Source organism: Oncorhynchus mykiss, chromosome 3 (assembly GCF_013265735.2).
Source record: "Oncorhynchus mykiss isolate Arlee chromosome 3, USDA_OmykA_1.1, whole genome shotgun sequence".
Taxonomy (NCBI): Eukaryota; Metazoa; Chordata; class Actinopteri; order Salmoniformes; family Salmonidae; genus Oncorhynchus; species Oncorhynchus mykiss.
In genome coordinates this window covers 9444623-9458783 of record NC_048567.1, presented here as the reverse complement: position 1 = coordinate 9458783, position 14161 = coordinate 9444623, and the positions used below count along the sequence as shown (strand labels likewise).

General features: G+C 50.1%; 1 protein-coding gene across 1 annotated transcript; it reads left to right on the top strand.

Annotated features, from left to right (window-relative positions):
* Positions 1 to 7534: 7534 nt before the first annotated feature.
* On the top strand, positions 7535 to 12520 carry LOC110508582 (circadian-associated transcriptional repressor). Its single transcript, XM_021589190.2, has 6 exons — positions 7535 to 7732; positions 9988 to 10340; positions 10457 to 10532; positions 10754 to 10832; positions 11160 to 11340; positions 11437 to 12520. Exons 2-6 carry the CDS (start codon positions 9990 to 9992, stop codon positions 12001 to 12003), a joined length of 1254 nt encoding a protein of 417 aa, XP_021444865.2. The 5' UTR covers positions 7535 to 7732; positions 9988 to 9989; the 3' UTR covers positions 12004 to 12520.
* Positions 12521 to 14161: the final 1641 nt, after the last annotated feature.

The window sequence follows — 14161 nt, the reverse complement described above, 5'->3', positions numbered from 1 at the left end:
TTGACTTAACAACAAATAACACACATCTAAGTTTAGCTTCCTTAAAGAACCATAAAATCAACAGTACTTTCTGGCTATTTATCAAAGTTAGCTGGCTAACTGCTTTGTAGTATCTATCCTTCAGGTTCATCAGTTTACTGGTGTCTGATCTGTCACTACCCTCACTGACCTGGCCTCTAGTCCTACCTACAGACACCCACCACACCTTTACCACACATATCCTTCAGGTTTATCAGTTTACTGGTGTCTGATCTGTCACCACCCTCACTGACCTGGCCTCCAGTCCTACCTACAGACACCCACCACACCTTTACCACACATATCCTTCAGACAGACCTTTTACAACAACAACGGACGTAAACTCATCGCACCCAAAATGTGACACCTACGTGCATTAACGTTCTACAGTCATGGCGTCTCAGCCTTTTCTAACCAAGGAAGTTTTCTAGGTTCCAGTCTTTCTAGTTTACTTCTCAAGCTCTGACCCTCTGGCGTATGTTAGTTCCCATGAGTCACAGTCAGCTTGTATTCCACCCATACCTGTGCTCTTCTCCATTACTTACACCATTAATACACATTGTATAGGGCTACAGAACCCTTTATTTACATCAACTACAGCTTTACTACACTGGAACTCTCATATCACAGGGAGAGCACCTGTCACTCAACCAGTTGTCCTGTCATCTTTCACCCTGGCTTTTCCCCTCCTGTCAGCCACCCAGTCATCTCAAAATAGAAAAAGATTAGATTATATCAAAGATTTTCATATTGACTGATCTAATATCACTGATCACTTTCTGGCATAGCACCCAGCTAAAGAACATTTATCCAAGAAACACTTCTGTAACTCGTCTCTCTACTATGTTATTGAACTTTAACACAATCAGTCAATAGCAGCTAGCGAGGCTCAGACTCAAGGTCTGTAGAGCCTATTGGAACTCACTGCCCCCGGTTGAGAATGCTGGAAAACACACAGACCCTAGATATGGGGGATGGGTAGAGAGGGGGGTGGGTAGAGAGGGGGATGGGTAGAGAGGGGGGTGGGTAGAGAGGGGAATGGGTAGAGAGGGGGTGGGAAGAGAGGGGAATGGGTAGAGAGGGGGAAGGGTGGAGAGGGGGTGGGTTGGAGAGGGGGTGGGTAGAGAGGGGGATGGGTAGAGAGGGGGTGGGTAGAGAGGGGAATGGGTAGAGAGGGGGAAGGGTGGAGAGGGGGGTGGGTAGAGAGGGGGATGGTTGGAGAGGGGGTGGGTAGAGAGGGGGTGGGTAGAGAGGGGGTGGGAAGAGAGGGGGAAGGTTGGAGAGGGGGGTGGGTAGAGAGGGGGTGGGTAGAGAGGGGGATGGGTAGAGAGGGGGATGGTTGGAGAGGGGGATGGTTGGAGAGGGGGATGGTTGGAGAGGGGATGGGTAGAGAGGGGGTGGGTAGAGAGGGGGAAGGTTGGAGAGGGGGGTGGGTAGAGAGGGGGTGGGTAGAGAGGGGGTGGGTAGAGAGGGGGAAGGTTGGAGAGGGGGAAGGTTGGAGAGGGGGGTGGGTAGAGAGGGGAATGGTAGAGAGGGGGAAGGGTGGAGAGGGGGATGGGTAGAGGGGGGGTGGGTAGAGAGGGGGTGGGTAGAGAGGGGGAAGGTTGGAGAGGGGGGTGGGTAGAGAGGGGGTGGGCAGAGAGGGGGAAGGGTGGAGAGGGGGGTGGGTAGAGAGGGGGTGGGTAGAGAGGGGGAAGGTTGGAGAGGGGGGTGGGTAGAGGGGGGGTGGGTAGAGAGGGGGAAGGTTGGAGAGGGGGGTGGGTAGAGGGGGGGTGGGTAGAGGGGGGGTGGGTAGAGAGGGGGAAGGTTGGAGAGGGGGAAGGTTGGAGAGGGGGGTGGGTAGAGAGGGGGTGGGTAGAGAGGGGGAAGGTTGGAGAGGGGGGTGGGTAGAGAGGGGGAAGGTTGGAGAGGGGTGTGGGTAGAGAGGGGAATGGTAGAGAGGGGGAAGGGTGGAGAGGGGGATGGGTAGAGGGGGGGTGGGTAGAGAGGGGGAAGGGTGGAGAGGGGGGTGGGTAGAGAGGGGGATGGTTGGAGAGGGGGTGGGTAGAGAGGGGGTGGGTAGAGAGGGGGAAGGTTGGAGAGGGGGGTGGGTAGAGAGGGGGTGGGCAGAGAGGGGGAAGGGTGGAGAGGGGGGTGGGTAGAGAGGGGGAAGGTTGGAGAGGGGGGTGGGTAGATAGGGGGTGGGTAGAGAGGGGGATGGTTGGAGAGGGGGTGGGTAGAGAGGGGGATGGTTGGAGAGGGGGAAGGGTAGAGAGGGGGAAGGGTAGAGAGGGGGATGGGTAGAGAGGGGGGAGGGGTAGAGAGGGGGATGGGTAGAGAGGGGGATGGTTGGAGAGGGGGTGGGTAGAGAGGGGGATGGTTGGAGAGGGGGAAGGGTAGAGAGGGGGCTGGGTAGAGAGGGGGAAGGGTAGAGAGGGGGCTGGGTAGAGAGGGGGGAGGGGTAGAGAGGGGGATGGGTAGAGAGGGGGATGGTTGGAGAGGGGGAAGGGTAGAGAGGGGGCTGGGTAGAGAGGGGAAGGGGTAGAGAGGGGGCTGGGTAGGGAGGGGGGAGGGGTAGAGAGGGGGGAGGGGTAGAGAGGGGGCTGGGTAGAGACGGGGGAGGGGTAGAGAGGGGACTGGGTAGAGACGGGGGTGGGTAGAGAGGGGGATGGGTAGAGAGGGGGATGGGTAGAGAGGGGGGAGGGGTAGAGAGGGGGGAGGGGTAGAGAGGGGGATGAGTAGAGAGGGGGATGGTTAGAGAGGGGGATGGGTAGAGAGGGGGGAGGGGTAGAGAGGGGAATGGGTAGAGAGGGGGGAGGGGTAGAGAGGGGGATGGGTAGAGAGGGGGATGGGTAGAGAGGGGGATGGGTAGAGAGGGGGATGGGTAGAGAGGGGGGAGGGGTAGAGAGGGGGGAGGGGTAGAGAGGGGGATGGGTAGAGAGGGGGATGGGTAGAGAGGGGGGAGGGGTAGAGAGGGGGATGGGTAGAGAGGGGGGAGGGGTAGAGAGGGGGAGGGGTAGAGAGGGGGATGGGTAGAGAGGGGGATGGGTAGAGAGGGGGAAGGGTAGAGAGGGGGCTGGGTAGAGAGGGGGGAGGGGTAGAGAGGGGGGAGGGGTAGAGAGGGGGGTGGGTAGAGAGGGGGATGGGTAGAGAGGGGGATGGTTGGAGAGGGGGATGGGTAGAGAGGGGGGAGGGGTAGAGAGGGGGATGGGTAGAGAGGGGGATGGGTAGAGTGGGGGATGGGTAGAGAGGGGGATGGTTGGAGAGGGGGATGGGTAGAGAGGGGGATGGGTAGAGAGGGGGATGGGTAGAGAGGGGGAAGGTTGGAGAGGGGGGTGGGTAGAGAGGGGGATGGGTAGAGAGGGGGATGGGTAGAGAGGGGGAAGGTTGGAGAGGGGGGTGGGTAGAGAGGGGGAAGGGTAGAGAGGGGGAAGGTTGGAGAGGGGGAAGGTTGGAGAGGGGGATGGGTAGAGAGGGGGATGGGTAGAGAGGGGGAAGGTTGGAGAGGGGGGTGGGTAGAGAGGGGGATGGTTGGAGAGGGGGGAGGGGTAGAGAGGGGGGAGGGGTAGAGAGGGGGGATGGGTAGAGAGGGGGAGGGGTAGAGAGGGGGATGGGTAGAGAGGGGGGAGGGGTAGAGAGGGGGAGGGGTAGAGAGGGGGATGGGTAGAGAGGGGGAAGGTTGGAGAGGGGGGTGGGTAGAGAGGGAGATGGTAGAGAGGGGGATGGGTAGAGAGGGGGAAGGGGTAGAGAGGGGGAAGGTTGGAGAGGGGGGTGGGTAGAGAGGGGGATGGGTAGAGAGGGGGAAGGGTAGAGAGGGGGGTGGGTAGAGAGGGGGATGGGTAGAGAGGGGGATGGGTAGAGAGGGGGGTGGGTAGAGAGGGGGATGGGTAGAGAGGGGGATGGGTAGAGAGGGGGGAGGGGTAGAGAGGGGGATGGGTAGAGAGGGGGATGGGTAGAGAGGGGGGTGGGTAGAGAGGGGGATGGGTAGAGAGGGGGATGGTTGGAGAGGGGGATGGGTAGAGAGGGGGATGGGTAGAGAGGGGGATGGGTAGAGAGGGGGATGGGTAGAGAGGGGGGAGGGGTAGAGAGGGGGATGGGTAGAGAGGGGGATGGGTAGAGGGGGGGATGGGTAGAGAGGGGGATGGTTGGAGAGGGGGATGGGTAGAGAGGGGGATGGGTAGAGAGGGGGAAGGGTAGAGTGGGGAATGGGTAGAGAGGGGGATGGGTAGAGAGGGGGGAGGGGTAGTGAGGGGGAGGGGTAGAGAGGGGGATGGGTAGAGAGGGGGATGGGTAGAGAGGGGGAAGGGGTAGAGAGGGGGGAAGGGTAGAGAGGGGGAAGGGTAGAGAGGGGGATGGGTAGAGAGGGGGGAGGGGTAGTGAGGGGGAGGGGTAGAGAGGGGGATGGGTAGAGAAGGGGGAGGGTAGAGAGGGGGGAGGGGTAGAGAGGGGGGAGGGGTAGAGAGGGGGGAAGGGTAGAGAGGGGGAAGGGTAGAGGGGGGATGGGTAGAGAGGGGGGAGGGGTAGTGAGGGGGAGGGGTAGAGAGGGGGATGGGTAGAGAGGGGGATGGGTAGAGAGGGGGAAGGGGTAGAGAGGGGGGAAGGGTAGAGAGGGGGGAGGGGTAGAGAGGGGGAAGGGTAGAGAGGGGGATGGGTAGAGAGGGGGGAGGGGTAGTGAGGGGGAGGGGTAGAGAGGGGGATGGGTAGAGAAGGGGGAGGGTAGTGAGGGGGGAGGGGTAGAGAGGGGGGAGGGGTAGAGAGGGGGGAAGGGTAGAGAGGGGGAAGGGTAGAGGGTGGATGGGTAGAGAGGGGGGAGGGGTAGTGAGGGGGAGGGGTAGAGAGGGGGATGGGTAGAGAGGGGGGAGGGGTAGAGAGGGGGGAAGGGTAGAGAGGGGGAAGGGTAGAGAGGGGGAAGGGTAGAGAGGGGGGAGGGGTAGTGAGGGGGAGGGGTAGAGAGGGGGGAGGGGTAGAGAGGGGGGAAGGGTAGAGAGGGGGAAGGGTAGAGAGGGGGATGGATAGAGAGGGGGGAGGGGTAGTGAGGGGGAGGGGTAGAGAGGGGTAGAGAGGGGGATGGGGAGTGAATGATAATGAGAGAGAGATTTTCCTTTTAGTACTTTATTTGCACATTGTGACAACACTGTATATAGCCATAATATGACATTTGAAATGTCTCTACTCCTTTTGAACTTTTGTGAGTGTAAAGTTTACTGTTAATTTTATATTGTTTATTTCACTTTTGTTTATTATCTATTTCACTTGCTTTGGCAATGTAAACATGGGGCGGCAAGGTAGCCTAGTGGTTAGAGTGTGGACTAGTAACCGGAAGGTTGCAAGTTCAAACCCCCGAGCTGACAAGGTACAAATCTGTCGTTCTGCCCCTGAACAAGGCAGTCATTGAAAATAAGAATTTTCAACTGACTTGCCTAGTTAAATAAAGGTACAAAAAAATATGTTTCCCTTGCCAATAAAGCCCTTTTAATTTAATTAAGAGAGAGAGAGATCAGGACAGGTAGTGGGGTGGTCGTACTCGTCAGCACCAGTGAACCCTGTGAAGGGTAGGATCACTGAGTTCATTCTGCTTTGGAATGTATGGGGGAGGAAAGCCCTTGTATCGACTTAGCCTATATATACACACCCAATAACTCACCATCATAAAGGACCTCACGTTAGCCTATATATACACACCCAATAACCCACCATCATAAATGCCAAGAGTGTGCAAAGCTGTCATCAAGGCAAAGGTTGGCTACTTTGAAGAATTTCAAATATAAAATATATTTAGATTTATTCAACACTTTTTTGGTTTCTACATGATTCCATATGTGTTATTTCATAGTTTTGATGTATTCACTAGTATTCTACAATGTAGAAAACAGTACTAATAAAGAAAAACCCTTGAATGAGTAGGTGTGTCCAGACCTTTGACTGGTACTGTAATGCCCAGAAAAACACCAGCAAATCTGAAAGTGATCCCTGTTTCACATCAAACCAATTAAGATATTATTAAATAAAAAGTAGCTCATACATTGCTGTACTATTTAAATAGTTAATGTTAAAAACACATTTTTAGAGCGATGTGATGATAGATGTATACACAGTGTAACGATGGCCAGGTTTTCGCCAACAGGGGCAGTGAATGGGAAATGGTCAGGTTATGCATGTCACATGTTGAAGAGGAGTGTTGCTGAGTTCATAGTGAGCTGTTGCTGAGTTCATAGTTAGTATACTGTCTGCTATACACTGTATACACACCCAGAAAACAGCAAATCTGAAATTAGTTCCTTTTTCACATCAAAGCAATTAACACCTTTATTAAATCAAGAGTAGCCTATACATTTTCTAATCAAAACAAATGGCATTTTTCACGTGCCGAATACGAGTTAATAAATGCAAAGAATAAAGTATTTTCCAACATTGCAGAGTAAAAAAAAATATATATAATAAAAATTCAAGAGGAATAAAATACACGAATACACGAGTGTGTGTGTGTGTGTGTGTGTGTGTGTGTGTGTGTGTGTGTGTGTGTGTGTGTGTGTGTGTTGCATGGTGAAAAGGAGGGTAATTGGGTTAATGTTTAGCTGTATGTATAAGGGGATGGAAAGCTTTAGGTCCCTAAGCACCGTATGCTATATGCCTCTGTGACTGTCTTGGCTTTCCATGCCTAGAAGGCCATATCAAATACAAAAGTGTTTACTATTTGACCATAAAACACACAGTGAGTGAGGAGAATATTTGCATTGTTGGGAAGTTTGTGTTACCTGTCCACACATCTCTTTATTGAAAACACATCTACACATTTCTGACTTATTGAAAACCATTATTGCCTAACATTGACATTATACAGTACAAAACGACACAAACAGCCACATTCACAAAAAAACATACTGGCATGGATTCTACAGGCTGTCACAGCCCATAATAACTGTATCAATATAATCTTAGTTCTCCTCTCTGTTCCTGAGGTAGCCTATTTCACACGTTGATAATGACTTGTGGTTTGTGTGTTTCTCTAGATCAGAACGATGAGAACAGAACTCTGTTCCAGACCCGGTGTGAGGGGTGACCTTGAATGGTGCCGCGTATTCACGTGCGCACTTCTCATGTCCATGAGAGAACCCTTAGCCCACCAGTTTATTCAGTTACAGGCCTGCCCAATATAGCACTTAGGACTAGACCATCAGGTACAAATTAGTCAGCATATTGGCCTACGCCTCTATCCTAAATATTTTATACAGTATATCTCATTTTTGTTCGAGGCATTCATTACAATAACTCTACAGGCCTAAAAAGGCGTGCTCGTGTTTACACCGCACAGCCGTAGTAGACTGAGGCACGAGGAGACTACTCACTCAGCCCTAACCACGAGCCCCACATGCATGGGCGGGGCTTTGAGTGCCCCGCTGACCCACCAATCAGCAGGCAGTAAAGAATTCACTGGCTGCATGGATCCACCAATGGAGTTTGTAACTTCAGATGAACAACCAATAGGGCACGAACAAATGTGGGCACGTGTATCCGTGCACATGTTGAAGCTCGTAAACCGTGGAGATAGAAAGAACTAGCAAAGAGGCACACCAATGAAGGTCCGGTGATCGCGAGAGGAAGGAGACTGCCGACCTGATGTTCCAACGAGTGTGAGACAAATATCGCCAAGTGGGTTACAGAGATAGACGTTATCAAGGCCGTTTCTGGCAACCGTGGCCTGTTCTACTGCTGTTATTTTGTTGCAATATTTCAGGTGAGTGTTCTCTTTAAAATGTTACATTGCTACATTCCTGCGCGGTTTACGGAATTTACTGTGATGGGCTATACCAGAGACATGATACAATGTTTCCTTAATTACGTTCGTTGTATTTAGTGTAGGCTACTCCTGATTTGTTACATCGTTGATGGTTGATGTAATACAGTGTTATAGAGCTGTAGGCTAGCGTTCATTCTAAAAGCATGGAATAATTGCTAGACCTTTGTCAACGTCAGACTATAACATAATATATTACATTTGTGAGTGTTCGTTATAAGTATAATTATTGTGCTTAGTGTCATTTGTGTCAGTTGTAATGTTTGTGTTTGTCATGATCACGTTCCTCAAACACACACACACACCACCTGAGACACAAATTCCCCTGCAGCCTACATACCTACACGGGGCCGGGCCAACACACACACACACACACACACACACACATACATACCGAAAGAAAGCTGAGGAGTGTATGAGTTTTGGCTCATATGATGCAGTGGGTTGATCCATTGGTCCATGTTACGTCTTTGTATTACATAATATTGGCATGCATCCAGACATTCATCTTTACATTCCCACAAAGTCTATCCAAATGATAGGCGTAATTGGGAAAGCACAAGTCCCAGGAAAGAGCCACCATAGTTATAATCAATCTGTTATAATCGATTTTAGGATTGTTACAATTATGTTACCCAAGTGTACTGTGGTCTTCTGTGTCAGACTATTAAGCAGTGACGTGAATTAATATGTGTGTGTGTGGATGTGTGTCTGTCTGTGTGTGTGTGTGTAATCAAAACAAATTGTATTTGTCACATGTGCCGAATATGATGTGTGTAGACTTTACCGTGAAATGCTTTCTTACGAGTCTTTCCCAACAATGCAGAGTTAAAAATATATCAATAAAAATCAAGAGGAATAAAATACACAACTACACGTGTGTGTGTGTGTAGTTATAAAAATCACAACTTCTATGACAGACTATTAAACAGTGAAGTGAATTAATAAGTCTGTGTGTGGATGTGTGTCTGTCTGTGTCTGTCTGTGTGTGTGTGTGTGTACATTGCAGAGGGACTATTGTCACTGGGGGTTTGCTCTCTAGCAGAATGTGCTTGGCGAGACTTTATCAGTGTGTGTGTGGGGTGTGTTAAACGGTATGTTTGTGTGTGTGTACATTTGTGTGCGTGGAGGGTGTATATACGAAAGTGTGTATTTTTGGGTGGTGGGCATTAGACCGTGTGTGTGTGTGTGTGTGTGTGTGTGTGTGTGTGTGTGGAGATACTGGTGTGCTCATGTTACCCCTCTTAATGTAGTCTGAGGTCACAAACCAACAGGGACTCCCAGAATAGAGAGGGGGAGAGGGGGGGAGTACTGTCTAGAGGAGGGGGTTAGAGGGGAGGAAAAGAGAGGAAGAGATGGGAGGCAGACAGAAAAACAGAGGAGAGGGGTGGTATAGTGAGTGAATCAGAGTGAGAGAGATGGAGAGAAAGAGTGAGTAAGAGGAGAGGAGCGAGAGAGAGAGAGAACCCCGGAGGCCGAGGAGGAGAGAGAGAGAGAACCCCGGAGGCCGAGGAGGAGAGAGAGAGAGAAAGACCCAGCCTGCCTTATTGGATTCTACTACTGCTTATTCTACTCACACCCTTCCCCCTCGCGTTTCACTCTCTCTTTCCCCATCTCCTCGCCCTCAATGGGAGCCAGACATGCACTGCCATTGTGTGCCTACTGCATACCCCCAGTCACGCTCCACATCATGTTTAACTAGGCCACTGGTAGACCCACCATTTTGAATTGCTATTATTATTTTGGGGTTGTAGGATAAAAAAAATGTCTCCCCTAAATCAATTTCCACAGCAATGTCGCTCCTCCTCTTTCAATTCTATTTCAATTGAAGGGCTTTATTGGCATGGGAAACATGTTTACATTGCCAAATCAGGTGAAATAGATAATAAACAAAAGTGAAATGAACAATGGAAAAAAAAATACCAGTAAACATTACTAACAAAAGTTCAAAAATAATAAAAGACATTTGAAATGTCATTATGTGCAAATAGTTAAAGTACAAAAGGGAAAATAAATAAACATAAATATGGGTTGGATTTTTCTTTCTCTCCGTTGAGTATACAATGTCATTTGGCTGTTGTCATAGAGGACACATTTTGTTACTTGGCAGTTATTCTAAATCTTTTCTCTGTTTACCCCACTCCCCCCTGCTCTCTCGCCTCTCCCCCTTCCCCCCTCTCTCTCCAATCACACAGTGATGCAATCACAGGGCAGCACTTCCTCCCAGCCCTCTGTTGATTCACTGAGCTCCAGTGACAGCTACCTGTTCAACCACTCTGAGCAGGCGGAGGATGACACTGATGTCTTCCTGTCTGAACGCTCCCCCGCCGTCATCCTCGGCACTGGGGGCATGGTCAGGGGCAACGGGAGTGCCGGGGCAGAGAGTCCCGAGTCCCAGTGGGCGTGTGACGGCTTCACTGACCGCGAGGAGGAGGAGTCACAGGGTTCAGAGGTTACTGGAGGTCACCCCAGGGTCACAGCTGAGAGACAGAGAACAATTGAGACAGAGAGAGAGAAGACAGAGGGAGATCTGCTCTTTGCCCAGAAGGTGAATGTCAGAGAGAGATGAATTGGATTGGGATGGAAGACACAGTACTGTACCCCATTAATAATAATCATCTCTTTCCCTCCCTCTCTCTCTCTCTCTCCCTCTCTCCCTCCCAGTGTGCTGAGCTGCAGGGGTTTGTAAGGCCCCTACTGGAGCTGCTGAATGGACTGAAGGGGGGACGATTTGACCGTGGTAAGCACCATTCTCCTACATTGGTGTGTGATGCTGCAGCCTGTATTGATCTAGTCTGTATGGATCTAGTCTGCAGCTACTGTGTCTGTAGTTTTCATCTGTAGGCGTATTGGTGTGTGTGTGTGTCTCGTGTCTGTGTGTGTGTGTGTGTGTGTTGACTGTAGCGTGTCAGACAGTGTTACAGTGAATGCTGACTGGAGGATTGTGTATTTGATTGACAGGTCTGAGTAGTTTCCAGCAGAGTGCAGCCATGGACCGCATCCAGAGGATCGTAGGGGTCTTACGGAGACCCAGCATCGGGTAAGGCCACACACACACACACACACACACACACACCTGTTTATGTGCATACTGGACTAAACCCTGCACTACTCAGTTTCAGCATTCTGTCACAACAGCAGAAAAAGAGAGCTTTCATAATAAGTAGTCCAGTTTGAATGTTTAGAGACAGAAGTGGATTTAGTCTGGATCTGTGTTTAGTAGATGAGAACAGGAATGTTAATGTCCATGCTAGTCTTAGAAGGGTTGTTTTCTAAACCTTATAATCCTCTCTCCATCTCTCTATTCTCTCCTCCCTCTATTCTCTCCTCCCTCTATTCTCTCCTCCCTCTATCTCCACCTCCGTAGGGAAAAGTATATGAACACTCTTCTCCAGGTGGAGACGATGCTGAAGATGTGGTTTCCACAGGTGTCCCCCTTGGCCCCACCTACTGCCCCTACCCTCTTCCCCCCTCACCTCTCCCCCCGGGACAGCCCCAGCAGCACCCCCCCACACAGGCACAGAGACCAGTCGCACATCCCTGTGAAGGTGATAACACACAAACACTCACGCACACACAAACACACACACACAATAATATGCTGATAAGTTGTGGCTGACAACATTCTCTCTGTCTCTCTCCAGAAGCGCAGACTGAGTTGGTCAGACACAGACTCTGACACCCCTCCTCCTGTACTCTTTAAGAGGCTCAACGCCAGTGGAGGAGAGAAGATGGGGAAGGAGGGGGGAGAGGTCCCCTATGCAACTTCAGGGGTACCCCCACACCCCCAGGACCCCACCAGCAACCAAGAGAATGAGAGAAAGGAAGATGAGGACAGCAAAGAGGGAGAGGGAGAGTCATCGAGCAACAAAGCGGGGCTCTGTTCTGAGCCCGGTCCCACCTCGGTCCTTGTAGTGCCCATCCTTTCTCCCTGGAAAGCAATGGAGGGGAAACAGCTGCTGCCTGTCATGCCACCTCCCACCACCAGGGGCAGTCCAGCCATGCAGGACAGCGTAATCTCTTCCACCACGCCCTTCAACAACCTCCAAAGCCAGCAGCAGCCAATCGGGTGCCAAAGCCAGCCTGTTGCCGGGAAGACTGGGAAAAAGACCGTAAAGACCTGTCAGTGTCGGGTCCAGGCTCATTCAATCACGGCAAAGCCTTTGAAAAGGGTGGAGTGTAAGAGCAGGGTTAACCCCGCCCCTTTATAGACCTGATGCACTGAGCACACTCCGCCCAGCAGGCTAGTGTGACTACGTCAACATGCTAAAGCTGCTGTGATAGGGAGAGTCAGGGGTAGAAATGGGCTGCAGTGCAAACACTATGTTTAGCCCCTCAGCCCTCTCACTAGCCACTCTCCCTTGGGGGAATCCCCTTTGAAACCGGATGCAGTTTGATTGCCATCTTAAGTGGAGGTCCAATTCACTAACGTTGTCCCCTCGGCTCTCAATTTAGCTCGAGGAAGCGAGTGAAGAACTTTGGTCACTTGTGGGGTTTATATGACCCACAATTCAATGCAAATTGTAGTCATGTATCATACTCCGGTGGCCGCGAATGTCACGTCACTCACCACGGCTGCATTTTCGGCCTGTCAGACAAAATGATGATTCTGGGGCAAAAAAGTATTTAGTCAGCCACCAATTATGCAAGTTCTCCCACTTAAAAAGATGAGGCCTGTAATTTTCATCATAGATACACTTGAACTATGACAGACAAAATTAGAAAGAAAATCACATTGTAGGATTTTTAATGAATTTATTTGCAAATTATGGTGGAAAATAAGTATTTGGTCACCTACAAACAAGCAAGATTTCTGGCTCTCACAGACCTGTAACTTCTTCTTTAAGAGGCTCCTCTGTCCTCCACTTGTTACCTGTATTAATGGCACCTGTTTGAACTTGTTATCAGTATAAAAGACACCTGTCCACAACCTCAAACAGTCACACTCCAAACTCCACTATGGCCAAGACCAAAGAGCTGTCAAAGGACACCAGAAACAAAATTGTAGACCTGCACCAGGCTGGAAAGACTGAATCTGCAATAGGTAAGCAGCTTGGTTTGAAGAAATCAATTGTGGGAGTAATTATTAGGAAATGGAAGACATACAAGATCACTGATAATCTCCCTCGATCTGAGGCTCCACGCAAGATCTCACCCCGTGGGGTCAAAATGATCACAAGAACGGTGAGCAAAAATCCCAGAACCACACGGGGGGGGGCCTAGTGAAGGGCCTGCAGAGAGCTGGGACCAAAGTAACAAAGCCTACTATCAGTAACACTACGCCGCCAGGGACTCAAATCCTGCAGTGCCAGACTTGTCCCCCTGCTTAAGCCAGTACATGTCCAGGCCCGTCTGAAGTTTGCTAGAGAGCATTTGGATGATCCAGAAGAAGATTGGGAGAATGTCATATGGTCAGATGAAACCAAAATATAACTTTCTGGTAAAAACTCAACTCGTCGTGTTTGGAGGACAAAGAATGCTGAGTTGCATCCAAAGAACACCATACCTACTGTGAAGCATGGGGGTGGAAACATCATGCTTTGGGGCTGTTTTTTTGCAAAGGGACCAGGACGACTGATCCGTGCAAAGGAAAGAATGAATGGGGCCATGTATCGTGAGATTTTGAGTGAAAACCTCCTTCCATCAGCAAGGGCATTAAAGATGAAATGTGGCTGGATGACAATGATCCCAAACACACCGCCCGGGCAATGAAGGAGTGAGTGGCTTCGTAAGAAGCATTTCAAGGTCCTGGAGTGGCCTAGCCAGTCTCCAGATCTCAACCCCATAGAAAATCTTTGGAGGGAGTTGAAAGTCCGTGTTGCTCAGCAACAGCCCCAAAACATCACTGCTCTAGAGGAAATCTGCATGGCGGAATGGGTCAAAATACCAGCAACAGTGTGTGAAAACCTTGTGAAGACTTACAGAAAACGTTTGACCTCTGTCATTGCCAACAAAGGGTATATAACAAAGTATTGAGATAAACTTTTGTTATTGACCAAATACTTATTTTCCACCATAATTTGCAAATAAATTAATTAAAAATCCTACAATGTGATTTTCTGGATTTTTTTCTTCTCTTTTTGTCTGTCATAGTTGAAGTGTACCTATGATGAAAATTACAGGCCTCTCTCGTCTTTTTACGTGGGAGAACTTGCACAATTGGTGGCTGACTAAATTCTTTTTTGCCCCACTGTATATATGACATTGATTTTAGCGTTGCCAAATTGGCTTAGTCTCGTAGTGAGGAGCCTATAAAACCTAGCTAGCTTCATAAACATTTTTGGGAATTCTGAAATGTATTGCAATAAATGACCAAACTATAAAACTAGCTAGCCAGCTATGGATAACTGTAGCTAGCTAGCTACGTTA

Coding starts and splice junctions, on each gene's coding strand:
- LOC110508582 (XM_021589190.2), top strand. CDS start 9,990: ATGCAATCACAGGGCAGCACTTCCTCCCAGCCCTCTGTTGATTCACTG. Junction 10,341..10,456: donor ATCTGCTCTTTGCCCAGAAG/GTGAATGTCAGA, acceptor TCTCCCTCCCAG/TGTGCTGAGCTGCAGGGGTT. Junction 11,341..11,436: donor AGTCGCACATCCCTGTGAAG/GTGATAACACAC, acceptor GTCTCTCTCCAG/AAGCGCAGACTGAGTTGGTC.